This window comes from Archocentrus centrarchus, chromosome 23 (assembly GCF_007364275.1).
Source record: "Archocentrus centrarchus isolate MPI-CPG fArcCen1 chromosome 23, fArcCen1, whole genome shotgun sequence".
NCBI classification, from domain to species: domain Eukaryota; kingdom Metazoa; phylum Chordata; class Actinopteri; order Cichliformes; family Cichlidae; genus Archocentrus; species Archocentrus centrarchus.
Window position 1 is genome coordinate 23,572,273 of NC_044368.1, and position 14,254 is coordinate 23,586,526.

At 42.0% G+C, this 14,254-nt stretch overlaps 1 protein-coding gene across 4 annotated transcripts in view; it reads left to right on the plus strand.

Annotated features, from left to right (window-relative positions):
- Positions 1–14,254, plus strand: part of sox5 (SRY-box transcription factor 5) — a 116,056-nt gene that overhangs the window by 18,486 nt on the left and 83,316 nt on the right. For 2 of the 4 annotated variants that reach the window (XM_030720610.1, XM_030720611.1), the window contains exon 1: positions 10,669–10,853. The exons of 1 other annotated variant lie outside the window; for it this stretch is intronic. In XM_030720610.1, coding sequence (XP_030576470.1) covers positions 10,777–10,853 — 77 coding nt within the window. In that variant the 5' untranslated portion in view covers positions 10,669–10,776. Of the gene's footprint in view, positions 1–10,668; positions 10,854–12,508; positions 12,619–14,254 lie in introns of those variants that run through there. One more of the 4 variants, XM_030720613.1, reaches the window with a different exon arrangement.

A 14,254-nucleotide genomic window follows, 5' to 3' on the forward strand; every position in this document is an offset into this window, starting at 1 on the left:
TATATGCAGGAACGTTTGCAGTTTGAGGAATTATTTAAATCTAGTGCCTCCATTTTTATAATGGGAGAAATTGTGCTGCATGCAAACGAGTTCGGTGAGGGTGAGGCGTCTTATGAGTTACACACGAATCTCTCAAAACAGTAAGTGTGGCGTATACTTTACCTCACATTACTGACACCACTATACTTTGGTCGTAAAAGAGGCAGAGACAGTAATTTGTTTGTCTGTGTTCTGGTCTCCACCCGTCTACCTGCCCGTTTATCTCTTCAGTTTCCTTCCCTATGTGAGGATTGATGGGCTTAGGATGGTAAAATAGACACAGAGATAAAGAATTGCTTGTAAGTGTAAATGAACACGCACATGTCTACATCCATGTCACTATGTGTCAGTTAAAGTACAACAGGAGAAAAGGTGTGTTTCTGTGGATGTGTGTGAATGTGTGTGTGTGTGGATGACAGAGGCCTGAGTCCCTGCCTGTATTAAGAGGGGCCCTGGCAGCAAGAGATAGCGGCTCTATCTTAATGGCTTCTGCCGCCTGCCACTCAGCCTTCAGACGGAGTTCTCTGCCTGCACGTGTCTCCCGACGATAAAGCCACTTCACAGGGTCTTGCGCCTCTCCACACTGGCCTCTCCTCTGTCCTTCTCTCCCTAGAAAGAGGAGAGAGTGAGAAGAAAAGATGCCATAGGTATTGATATATGAGCTCACCCTGAGACTGAGACGCGCTCTGAGTGAGAGGCAGGTGGAGAGAGAGAGAAAGGAGCCTTCATGCACAATTCTGAAATGTTATCTGATATTTGTGTAAGGCTGTCCTGGGATGTAGCCTAGAGCATAATATCTCATGCAACAATGTCAGTTGTGTAGACTTTCAGACTAACAGTAAGAGTTCACAGCTATTTTTGGATCATTTTTCTCTTGCATGGCTTTGGCCATTTAGTTTTTGATGGACGTATCTATTCAAACACAAGTCAGTTTTCCATCTTTTTCTATTGTTGTCATTGTGTCACTGATATAAAATAATGCCAGTATTATAACTGCATGATAAATGACATGAGCTTCTTAAAGCTCATGTCATTATTCTACTGGTAGATCATAAGAAATCAGTACAAACTGTTAAACAACATTCCTCAGAGATTTGGGTCCATATTGACACAACAGCATTCCTGTTCTTAGCTAACAGGAATGGTACCCGGTGTGCTCTTCTGCTGCTGTAGCCCATATGCTTCAGGGTTCAATGCGTTGTGCAGTCAGAGAAGCTCTTCTGCATACCTTGGTTGTAACGAGTGGTTATTTGAGTAAATGTTGCCTTCCTGTCAGCTTGAAGCAGTCTGGTCATTCTCCTCTGACATCAGCAAAACATTTTCACCCAGAGAACTTTCCTGTTCTCGCTTCAAACTTCAGCAGGTCATCTTTACCGTGTCTACCTGCCTGAATGAGTTGCTGCCATGTGATTGGCTGATAAGATATGTTCATTAGCAGGCAGTTGAAGAGGTGTACCTTATTGCAGTGAGTCAGAGTGTGAGTGTGTGTCAGGTGCGAGCATGGCAAAACAACTTGAAAGAATTAGCTTTGCTTCATTTAATGCAATTTCAAAACCTCAACGGCTGGATAGGTCAAGCTGCTATGTAAGCTGAAGTGATACAAAGACACAACTGCTATGTAAATAAGCTCATCACCAGACAGATGCTGAAAGATCAGCATTAGGACTCGCAGTTTCTTCTAGACCTTGAAAAAAAGAGTTAAACGAATTGTAAGTGTTCATAAGAATCGGTTCTTTCAGCAGCTACCTCAAGAAATGTGGTTACCTTCAAGTGACAAAGCTGCCCATGCAGCCACTAGGATAAAAGAAAGTCTGGTGGAATTATTAAAGGGCAACACACAGTCATGATATTTTGTTTGGTGTCAATACAGTTATTTGAACTCTCGTTGCTATTTGGTGGCTTGAGTGTCAAATTTGATTGACTATAACGGGTCTTAAAATTGAAATTCTGTATGATGGCTTTTGTGCGGCACGGTCTGAGAATGATCTGGATCATTATTGGTGACGATTGGAAAAAACTGTTGCAGGGAAAATGTATAAACCCTTTGAAAAAACACAGTATGGTGCTAGCATGAAATAGGTTACCACGTTGACAAGGCCTTAAGACTCCCTGCTTAATACTCAAGAAATATTTTGGCCAAATGCTGCAAAATAGTGTGTGCTTCCTTAAAGTGGAGCCCTAGACCATGTACCATGGCAGAAGACAAAAAGAAAGAAGATGCCTAAGAAAGCAGAAACAGTATTTGTGTTTACACAGCTTTGCAGCTTGGCCTCCAATGATTTTGTGTTGCAGATGGGAGAGCAAGAATAGAATGCTAGTATTGTCCTTTAATGCAATTAAATGGTTGTTTTAATTTAGAAGACTTGTTGGCTGTTCTTTCAGCTCAACTTGTTTTTTGTCAACATAAGTCCTGGAGGTGCTCTGGCAACTGAACACACTACACCTGCTTATTAAGACACACAGTCAGTGGCCCTGAGATAAACAAGTAAACAGAAGTTGAGCTGAAATTATTTTGTCAGCTGTTGTTTCCAAGGTCAGGAAGTGACTGTCTCCTTCCACAATATGTGGGCAACTCTGGAATAGTTATGCTATCAAAAAGGATAACTTTAACTGTTGATGTGTAACCAGACACAAAGTCTGGTACACTCTAGTCTATGATGTACTGCTACCCAGTAAACTTAATTTCTTAAAATCAATAATCACTACGAATCAGTCATTTTGTGCTACATCAGCAGTTTCTGTCTCATAGAGAATGCTGTGACTGAAAATGACAAAAAGGAAAGAAAAACAAAGTTTTTTTGCTTGCTCTTTTCCAGAACTTTGATTCACAGCAACGTAGAGCAGGAATATTCAGCAAACCTTGGCGCGCTCATTTTTCTCCGATTTAAATGCAAACTGTCATTTCTGAGATGTGATCTTGCGCTTTCACAAAAAGCCCTCTGAGGTCCATAACTACTGATTTGCCATATTGTGTCTGATGTGTGTGTGTCTCTGCATTTGCATAATATGGCGCATCAATGTTTGTGAAAATGTGGGGGTGATGTGTGTGACTACGTGTGTGTGTCTTTGAGCTTTGGGATTGTTTACTGCCGGTCTCTCCCTGCCCTTGCTCATAGTCGGCCCTTAATGCACTACAGCTGTTAGGGTCCCGACACAGGGGCCTCCCATCAACGGTTTCATTGTAATGGACTCTGTGTGTGTGTGTGTGTGTGTGTGTGTGTGTGTGTGTGTGTGTGTGTGTGTGTGTGTGTGTTTGTACATGTTTGCTTCTCTGGGTTTTTCCCCTTTGCTAGTGAATGATTGTGTGATGCGTGTGTGTGTGTCTATGGCACAGTGAATGTTTGTTGTATCGCCTGGGTATTTTCTTTTTCTATTTTCCTGTCTCTCTGCAAGAGACACACACACACACACACACATACACACACACACTCACACACACTTAACCCAATGTTAGTATGTTGGGTTCTGTGTGTGAGTGTGTGTGTGTGTGTGTGTGCTTTGTATACCTGGTCTTCATAAGAGCAGTTTTGTGATTCTTTCTATTTTTCTCAAACATTCTGAACTTAGGAATCACTTTAGAAGCCTCTTTGGGTTTTTTTTAATCAGCCCTGGTGAAACACACCACTTTTCATTTTCATGTCATTTGCCTTTAAAAGAACACAATAAATTCTGTTGCCCTTGTTTAATCACATTCCTCTGCAACATGTTAAATGCTGACAGTAATTTATTGTTGGGAGGTTGGGTTATTTCTGGAAGACTTTGTGATAGGGGACAGTTCACCCCAACATCAAATTCACGTATTGTTTCTCTGTCCTGTAGCCATTTAGATTGTTTTGGTGTGAGTTGTTGAGTTTTGGTAATGTTGGCTGGAGAGATGTAGACTTTCCTGCACGTGGACTTTACTTGGGCAGGCTGCTGAGGCACATCAGTGGTGGCTCAAGTATATTTGATGACTTATCTTTTTAAGTTATTTATATTTAATCCATCTGAGAAAACAGCATCAAAACACTCTCATGTCTTGTTAGGGTTAGGGTTAGCCCTAACCCATGACTTGTTGGCCAGGTCACTTTTGTTTTGGTCTGTGATATCATTCAGCTGCTTCCCCAGAGAGAATCTCACCCTGTGGTTGGGAGTGCTCCACCATCATGAAGCTCAGGTGGCAGTGGCGGTCATCCTGCTCTGGACATCAACTGGACAAATCACTGTGTTGGGAACCTGCAGCAGGTGACGAACTGGTTCACATGCCGCTAATTCATGTTGTCTGAAACTATAGAGCAGAGCAAGGAACACCGTCATAAGCTGCAGCCCAAGACAGAGGTGTTGGAGTTAATCAACACAATGTGAGACTAACTGGAGAGGCAGCTGAGTTATATAAAGTACACACAAAACCTGCAACACAGAAAGGAAGTTTGCATCTACCTGTGATGGGAGGCTCATACTAGAGACAGTGTAAACGTTAATGACGCTCCCCTTGACTCAGCTGTAACATTAGCTAGCTGTATGCTTCTTTTGGTTGGTGGCTGTAGGTGGCAGAAAGAAACAGTTCCAACGTGAAATGGCTCACAACAGTAGTACCATCTTGGCTTACACCCAAGAGAAGAGAGATATCTCTGCACTAGTATCTCCAAAACTGGGAAAATTCCCACCAAAACAACTTAAATAGCACTTCAAGGTAAAGAAAAGCAAATTTGATTTTGTGGTTAGCTGTCTTTTTAAAGAAAACAACTTTCTCTTTGTCACATGGCTTTCTTAGAAACCTGAGCTAAGACTGATAAGTTCCAGAGAAAACTTTTTAATACATGATGCTCAGGTTCACTGATTGCTGTGCCTTTGCATTGTCCCTGCATCATTATATCTACTATAGAATACACTGTCAAGTCACTATTAGCCGCAACCATTGTGTGAATGTTATTCTCATAAACATCTATTGAAAGCAGAACAAGCAAGAGTCTTATCCTCATTCTCCCAGTCTTCTCCAGCAGGGAGGGGGAGCAGGGTAAAGAGTGTGCCCAGGTCAGTGCTGCGCCGTTATGTTGACCAATTGCTGGCAACTCAGACGCATAATGGAGAAATTAAGTTTCTGTAATGCACAAATGAGGTTATCATTGGTTTTGCAGCTGTTCACGGGGTCAAGGAGAGATGCCGTTTTCAATCGGAGCTCAATTTAGTTGGGAATGTGATTAGATTTAGTCCTTCCAGTGTATTCTCTCCATTTGACCATGAATTAAATTAGGCAAATAGAAAACTAAAGCCACTGATTGTTGTTGACGTTGAAATGTTCATATTTCTGTCTTACATGAAGGCATAGATATGTACTTTGTCCCTGCATAGGTAAAAATAAATGTAGTTACATGAGTATTAGTACTTTTGGTAATGAAGTGTCCTCAGTGCTTTTTGTGTGAATGTGTTTCTGTGTGTGTGTGTGTGTGTGTGTGTGTGTGTGTGTGTGTGTGTGTGTGTGTGTGTGTGTGTGTGTGTGTGTGTGTGTGTGTGTGTGTGTGAGAGAGAGAGAGAGAGTCTGATAGAAACAGAGAGATGTTATCCTACAATTACAATTGGGATGGGGTTATCCCAGTGCAAGCTGATGTCCCATAATACTCCAACAGCAACCTGTTGCTGTTGAAAGCTTATCTAATTATAAAGTCACAGTGTCTCTGTCATCTACAGCTTATAAAGATATTATCATACATCACCAGAATCTAAGTTTTGATAGGTCAATAAAGGTCGACTTTGTGATGCTTTAATTTATATAACACAACTACAGTGGGCTTATATATGATATCTAACGCAGTTCATGATCCAAAGAAGTTTGACGTCTGTGTTGAGTTGTTGGCCCAAATTTTTTATATAAAACACTAATTTCCACATTACTTTTTCTCTCCCTTGAAGTAGCTTTGTGTTTGCTAAAATCTCATTGCATTTTCTGATAGTCACGGCTTAGGAAAGTATCGACAGGTGTCTGTCCCTGCAGATCAAACAGGTAACAAGCCAAGATGTCGTGTGTACCACCAGCTACAGGTTGAGACGTCTGTCACCTGATATTCTTCAGGTGACAGATATTCTTCGGATACATCATTAGCCCCTTTTTAAAAAGGTTTTGTGCTTTTGTGAAGACGTGCATGATCTTGCCCAGTAATGCATCTCAGTGAGACTAGCAACCAAACACTTAAACAACCAGGCAGTGTGGTGATTTATGGTGTGGAGACACCCCCACTCTCATCAAGAGCAAACATCATAACACAGAGCGGTGATGGGAGCCCACATGAGCTTGGAAACCCTAAATGGCTGCAACCAACAGCAAAGACCAAGAAGCAGTGTACACCTCCTCGCTGAGCCAGAAATATGCAGGAGGGTCTCCACCAGTCCCCAGGGCCCTCGATAAGACCCAAGAGAGGCCAGAGAGCACATCCCGGTCCAACCCAGGCAGCAACCAGAAAGACGAGTCCACAGCACCGCACGAGCCGAGGGACAGCGAATAGACCCAAAGCCCAGGAAGGGCACCAGGCAGAACAGCCAGTGTGCCAGACCCACAGGATGCCCATCCCCTGAAAGAGCAAAAGGCATCTACCGCGCCCCAGAGAGCCAGGCGCAAGGACATGGCACCAGGCCATCATCTGTTGACGTCAGCTTTGTCAGCAGCGGGTATAATGGGGTCCTTATGCTTCACGCTGCTCTAAGCACTCTATCAGGCACTTTCTTCTACTCTGTGATGTCAATGAGAGCAGATGCCTCTAATATGGTCATCATATTCACACAGCTCTGGCTGTAACCATAGAACCTCCACCCACCTGTTTTTCAAACTTTCTGTTTATGAGGGGCAGCCAATCAAAAAATACTGCCTTCAAGGAGAATGGAGCTAAAGCAGCTTGTTTCAGACATAAAATGAAGTGAGGGGCTGCACCAATGCTGAGAACAGCATAAGATTATTTTTAACTGTGACTCATGCAAAGCTACTCTGGTAGAGTCCATCAATGGAAATATAGAGTTGGGAATGAGTACAATAAATCCCCTTTAAAGCATCAAAATACAATTTACTGAAGTATCACAATGACAGAATAAAAGAACAATAAAATAACACAAATATTGCTGCCAGACAAATGACACTGAAATAAGCTTGGCAGGTAAATATTATGAAGAAAGATCATATGAGGAATTAAAAACTATGAATAAAAACAAATGTTGGACAGGTACATAACATTTGAAGGATGCATGCCCCCCAGCTCTCTTTACTCAGTTATCATGGGTCAAACTGCAACTGTCTTTGAAATCAGCCTTCATTTCATTCTGAACTACACACCTGTAAGTTTAACAAAATCTGTCCACAGGCAGACAAATAAACAGCATACTCGGTACCGCCTTTGTGGTACTTCCTGCTGCAGTAGGTGTCCCCAGGACCACATTTTGCCTTTATAACACAAACACAGACACAGGCAGACAGACTCACAAATTGTAAACAACTCCAACCTCTGTGTCTCAGCTGGTAATAACAGTCTTCCACATTAACATTGTTACCTTATCTTTAGACCTCTTGCAAATGCAAAAGTTGGCAATATTTGCACATTAGGGTCAACATAAATCTGCAGTTGTACAAGTTAATCCATTTATTTATTTACTTTGCACATTTTTAGCGGTTCTGGGGTCTGAAAGTTAATTCTTGAGCCTGAAATTAGTAAGACAGCTCCACTGACCTTGACCCGATTGACCTCTTTTATCTAGTAATGCAGTCTCAGTCTTAACTTTTATAGATAGACATAGGCAGAACGTGTGAGTATAGACAAAAAAAAAAAAGAAAACTTACATTTATTTCTGCTTCCACACCAACTGGCTAAACTCCAACTGCTTTGGAATATTAGTTGCAAAAGAGTTATTAAATGAAAATTGTGAAATGGTATTTCCAGCTGTTTCAAAGGTTGAAAAGAAGCTTTCAGTCTCATTTACTTATCAAGCTTTTGATTTCATCAGTGTGTCTTAATGCACTCTCACTGTATTAACATCAGTGTATGCATGTTGTGTGTCTGTGTCTGTACGGTAGATGTCTGCTTATCTACAGTAGGTACAGTGACGGGGTTCGCTTCCTCTCCTTCCCCTGTGTGTGTGCCAGTGTCTGAGTGTGTCTGCGTGTGTGTGTGTGTGTTAAAGTATCACAGAAGTGGCAGTCTGTCAGCTCTGCTTTTCTCTGTGCTCCCCAGAACAATAGCTGGATTGGCCGTGTGTGTGACACGTAGACCACACACCCTTAATAGTGACTGACAGCACTAAGGGCTGCAAGCAGCATGCACCACTGACGCACACATACACACATGCATTCATGTAGTACACACACCTAAGGACACAATGGTTTTAGTTGATTGGTGAAGGTTTCAGTTGAGTTGCATGTGTGCATTGTGTGATTTTGAAGCTGTGCGTGTACGTATGCGTTCATTCATGCATGTGAGCGTCGGCATATGTTCTTTTGGAAGTGTTCAGCTGTCTTCTTGTAACAAGACTGTTCTCTGTTGCAGAATGAGATGTCTGCATCAAAGAAAAAGGAAAATGAAAGGAAATTAAAGTCAGTTAAAGTTTTTATTCAGTCTCATTTGTTATATTATGGCCATGAAGATAAACTGATTCTGATTGGCTAGAGGATAGAAGTTATTCTCCACTACCTGCAGCGCACATCCTCGACACTGTTCTGTATTAATTAAAGGCAAAGGAGATATGCTAATAGGGACAAATCTTAGCTTGGTAATCTTTAAGCAAATACATGAAAAGGTCAAGATGGTATAAGCAGAAAGAGATGGGTGATTAAAGCAGGCTACTGGAAGATATACATCTTTTCAAAGGAACTCTGCTCATTACAAAAGAGCGCTAGGTCTGAATCAAAGGTATTTAAAACACGTGTTGGACCACAAAAGTGTAGGTGATAAGATGATGGATGTGAGTTATATGTTTCATGCTTGGCCCAGATGACACAAATTCACTTTTAAATGCGCCTCCGTCAGACAAACGAATCAAAAGGCTTGATGACATATGAGATAACACGGTGCTCAGGTATGAATGTGATTAAAAAAAACATGTTTGAAAGCTCGAATTAATAAATAGCAAGAATATAACCATGGTGTAGTGGTTAAGACATTTACCTGACATGTGAAAGGTCCCTGGTTCGAGCCTGGGAGGAAACACAAATGCCTGTCAGGGTTGCAACTGGCATAAAAATCTCCCGAATCAGATATTTGGCTCCATCCACTGTGGCAACCCTGAGGGAGTAAGAAGTAGGAATGTCACTTAGTAGCATTTGTTAGTGAATTATATTTAGTCACATGTCAGACTCCTTTCCCTGTGTTACATGCCTTAATATCCACCTTTGATATCAGAAAAGACATAAAATCCCAGATAGGATTCTTAAAAAGCTGGAAATTTAGCTTTTTGACCAGTGGTGTAGGGAATCAGCACTCTGTGAAACAATTTAAACACTTAAGCATTGGGATGCTTCATATTAATCTTGTTTCAAGGTTTGTTTCACATCCACTGTTCCCTTACTTTTACTCTGTTAGCATAGCCAATCACGTCAAAAGCGTGATGTGAATCAAAGTTGAGCACAAAACAGCTTCACGTTACTAACACGGTGGAACCAAAGGGACAGTGAAAGAGGCTGGAACAAGACAAGATAACCAATTAAGCACGGATGAGTCCACAGCCCTGGACCAGGGGATAATATGAAAGCAGAATGTATGCATTCTGCTTGGGCGTTAGAAGTTTGTTTAGCTGTGCTGAGCTGCTCAGTTTAGTAGACCAAACTAAGTTAGGCTCATTTGCAAAAGCTGGCCGACCTTTTTCCATGTAATGCATATGTATGTATTAATAAAGTAAAATAAACCCAACAAAAAGGTTGCTATAAATAGCAGCAATGGAATTTAAGTGATTAATTAAGAAACTTCCATGTAATGCAGATTCAGACGTGTCAAAGTAGCAAACTTGCTGCTCCGCTCTTAAATATGATTTTAAGTTAAATGTCTTTGGGTTTCCAGAAGAGTTTAAAATTGTTCCTGAGTTAATGCTCAGGATTTTTTCTCTTTGTGGCAAAAGACAATAAAAGCTCCCCACAGTGCTCCTTAAACCTGAAAAAATGCCCTTCTTATAGTTCAGTTAGCATCAGATTTAGACAGCGCTTGTAGTAGGAAGATGGAAAGTGGAAAATTTGTCCAGTTAGGTGTCGTATCATTAATTCCTCTGCTTGTTGCGTAATAAAGTGTACGAGGGCTTGTTGTGGTCTTATCAGTCTGAAGTGTGCCTACGTGATCTGTAATTGAGTATTTGAAAATCGTGCGTGCGTGTGTGCATGTGTGTGTGTGTGTGTGTGTAAGAGAGAGAGATGGACTTGTGGAAGGGGGCAGCACTGCTGTGCATTTACACTGAGAGAGAGATATGAGCCCTCTAGTCAAATAGTCCCTCCCCTTTGCATACACACCCACATACACACCAACACGCACTGAGCGAAAGAGAAAGAGGCTCTGCTGCTGGCCCTTTAAGAACTGAGCTCTCACAGCTTACAGCAAGGGAGGGAGAAGAGGAGGGACGGAGGCAGAGAGAGAGAGAGAGGGAGGGTGTGAGGCTGAAAGTGTGTGAGTAGAGAGAGAGAGAGGAACACACAGAGGGAGAGAGAGAATCAGCAGTGTGTGTGAGGTTGAAGGATCACTTCTATCCCGTCTTGTTTTGGGGAGACTAACCTTGTTCATCTGAGCATTGTGGGACTGTTTTATGTTGTTGTTGTCGAGAGAGACGGACCCTTACTCCAGCATGCTCACTGAGCCTGAGCTACCTCAGGAGTGTAACAGGTACGTGACGCTTTCTCTCTCTCACACACGCACACACACACACACACATGTTCACATACAGATGACAGAGGCTGAGGTAAGGACAGAGCGGGACACGGGCAGGGACGATAGGAGGGTAAAGCAGAAAGTTACTGTGGGTGAAGAGAAGAGAAGACTCGGACTGTGCATGTGTGTGTTCAGCAGCTGTCTCGGCGAGTCCGCTGAGTTTGAGTCTGCAAGAGTGTGTGTGTGTGTGCGTCTGTGTGTGTGTGTGTTTGTGTGTGACAGTTGGAGATGGTAAGGGGGGGAGAGTTGATGATTGACTCCTATGCTTTCAGTATATGCAAAAGCAACATATATCAGGCACTATGTGTGTGCGTGTTTGTCTACATGTTTGTCCCAGCAGTAACAGAAAGGACTCTTTTCCCTCCTTTGTCTTTCCTGACTAAAGTTTTGATCATTCTGTGTGTTCGTGTGTGTGTGTGTGTGTGTGTGAGAGAGAGAGAGAGAGAAAAAGTAAACTTGGAGAGGTAGGTGTGTGTGTGTGTGTCTGTGTGTTAAAGTCAGAGCGTGTGCGCCGTTCCTCTCATCATTGCATCTCCACTGCTCACTCACCACAACTTTAACTGCTTGTGCTTTCACCACATCTCCTTCTGGAAACCCAGTGCAGTCTAATATATATATATATATATATATATATATATAATATAAAAATTTGTCCTGAGCAAGTCAGAAATAAACTGAACATTTCTTCATATTTAAGCATTAAAATGTTAAAAAATATTCAGTCAAAATATGGAAAGTTTTCATTGTGGATTTGAAGTGTTTGCACCCTGCTCCGCTTCCCTTTTTAAGTTGTTTATTTGCAGTTTATTTTTCACTTAATCCAAATTCATGCAAACCCTTTGTAATCCTATTGTCAGTCTCCATGGTGGTTGGTGGTGTTGTTTTTCTTTCTTTCTTTTTTTTTTTTTTCTTTGCCTTATGCTAATGTCAATTTCACTGTTGTTTGTGCAGGCCTGCTTCATTTAGAGGTGTGAACCCTCTAACCTTGCCCTTTTCCAACACTGTCAACACAAGTGGCTTTTGCCTGTGGAATAATGGTTGTTTGATGCTAATGCTGCGAGAGACAGATTATGTTATAATACCCTGCGATTTAATACTAACACACATATACACACTCTGCTCTCTTCCTTTGCCTGCTTGACTTTTATTGCATTAAAGTAGCACTCTGTTTTTTTGGAGGGGGGGTTTTTGCCCTGATGAAACTAATCTTTTGTTCAGAGATAAACTGGGGTCGGCGGGTGGGTTGCATGGGGAGGCGGGGGGGTTTCAGGGGCCCCCTTTGAATTAAGAACACATTTAGATGTGGCAAAAAAAAAATGTGTTTTTAATAAACCGTTCAATCCGGCAAAGTGGTTAGAGGAGAGAGGAGGAAAAAAAAGATAACAACAGCTATGAGGAATTAAAAATTTAAAGGATTACACAGAAAAGCAGAATGTATGGAGATAAATGCAGGGATTACAATGACTTAGGAGGAGAGCGCTTAAAACTCTTGCTTTCCAGTAATACACTCCATCACTGTGGCCGTGATATGTGAGTGTGTGCCTGTGTGTGTATTTTCACATGAGCGGGCGAGAGAGGTGAATCTTCTGTGGAGCGGTGTGTTTGGAGCGTGTGTGCGCCGAGCGCTCGTCTCTCGGCGAGCAGAGTGTGCGTGAGCTGCCAGAGTGTGTTTGTGCGTTCCAGCCTCGGTGGTTGAGATGCTCTCGGTTCCTGTGTCTCTGTAAGTGCCCGCTCGCCACCTTCGCCCGTGCTGCTGCTGCTGCTGCTTCTTCATCATCTTGCCATCAAACTTCCTCTTCTCTGCTTCTTCCTCTTTTCTTCTTTTAAATCGTGCAGTTGTTAAAAATAACTTTTTTTATTGACAGGCGCAAACGGAGGGGAGTTTGAAAGAGTTCTGTGTAAAGTAAATGATTTTTTTTTGCAAGTGAGAAGTCAGTATTTTTGTCAGTTGCTTAAAAATGCAAAATTTTCTAATTTTTTTCTCCTCTTGTTGCTTTGACAAACTCTTATAATTTTGCACATTATATTATTCGATATTCTAATTTTGCATTCTGCTTTTTTTGTGATTTCAGTCGCTTTTTTTTTTTTTTTTTGCTTCTCTGAGCGCTCTGCTGTGTATCAGAATTTCCAGTGTGAAACTGAAAATAGTGGAAACAGACTGCCTTCGCTAGCACGGCCTCATCTGTTTGCACAAACAGAACAGAAATATACACATAGAAAGAAACGGAGAAAGCCAAAGCAACCAAAACATGGAGAGGGGGGTTTAAAAAAAAAAAGAAGAAGAAGAGAAAAATAGAGATTTGAAGGAGCCGCTGATGCCGCTGCTGGTGGATGAAGAGATGAGGGGAAAGAAATGATGTGGTCAAACTGACACATTCCTCACCAATAAAGAAAAAGAAGCAGGTTTACAGAAAAGTGAGAGTGCCAGAAATGAAGAGGGTAGGTGGTGGGGAAGGGTGTGTGTGTGTGTGTGTGGGGGGGGTGGGGGGGGTGATGGGGTGAAGGAAGAGGATGAGAGGGGGGAGAGAGGAAGAGGTCTCTGTCGATGTGGTGTTAAGGCTGTGTTGGATTTTCACACCCATCCATTTGTCCCCTCTGTTTTGTGCGTGTGTGTGAGTGCAGTTGAAGATGGGGAGACAGTCAACAGAGGACGTGTCAACACTTTAACGGTTTAAGCAGGACACACTCAGATACGGTCTGATGGTAGCAGCGGTGCACTCAGCAGCATGGGCGACATTAGCAGCCGGGAGGACTTTACTTAGTTTCCTTGACACGTTTCAACAGTTTCAATATTTGTCATTTTAATTTATCTTCAGAGGCAGAAGTACATTTAATCATGTTCGCTACTCAAGCACAGACCCCTCTAATTGTTAACTACCTCTCACATAAATACCTGAAATGTGATGCATTGTTTTCTGCCATTAAGTAGCTTCGTATTAATCAGCTGCTACAGTCAGTCAGCAATAATCATCCAACAGTAGGATCAGTTTTTACGCTTTTAAAACTTTTTGTCATTTTTCAAACTAATAGGACTGTTTTATTGTGAACCTGTAACTTCCACTAAACCAGAATAAGTCTTCCACTGCTGTTTATTCCTGTTTATTAGAATATTTATTGGCTTTCATTTTGTAATTATAGAGGAACGGACAGTTTTTAAAGACCGAGTTCTTGTGGCTGGCCGATAACAACTTGTTTCCAATTTAAGTGAGCAGTGCTGCTTCCAGTGTAAGTGTCGCTGTACTTCATTTAAAAGGGGTGAGATTAAAGTGGTGTGTGTGTGTGTGTGTGTGTGTGTGTGTGTGTGTGTGTGTGTGTGTGTGTGTGTGTGTATGTTGGAGGAAAAGGAGAATGTGTGT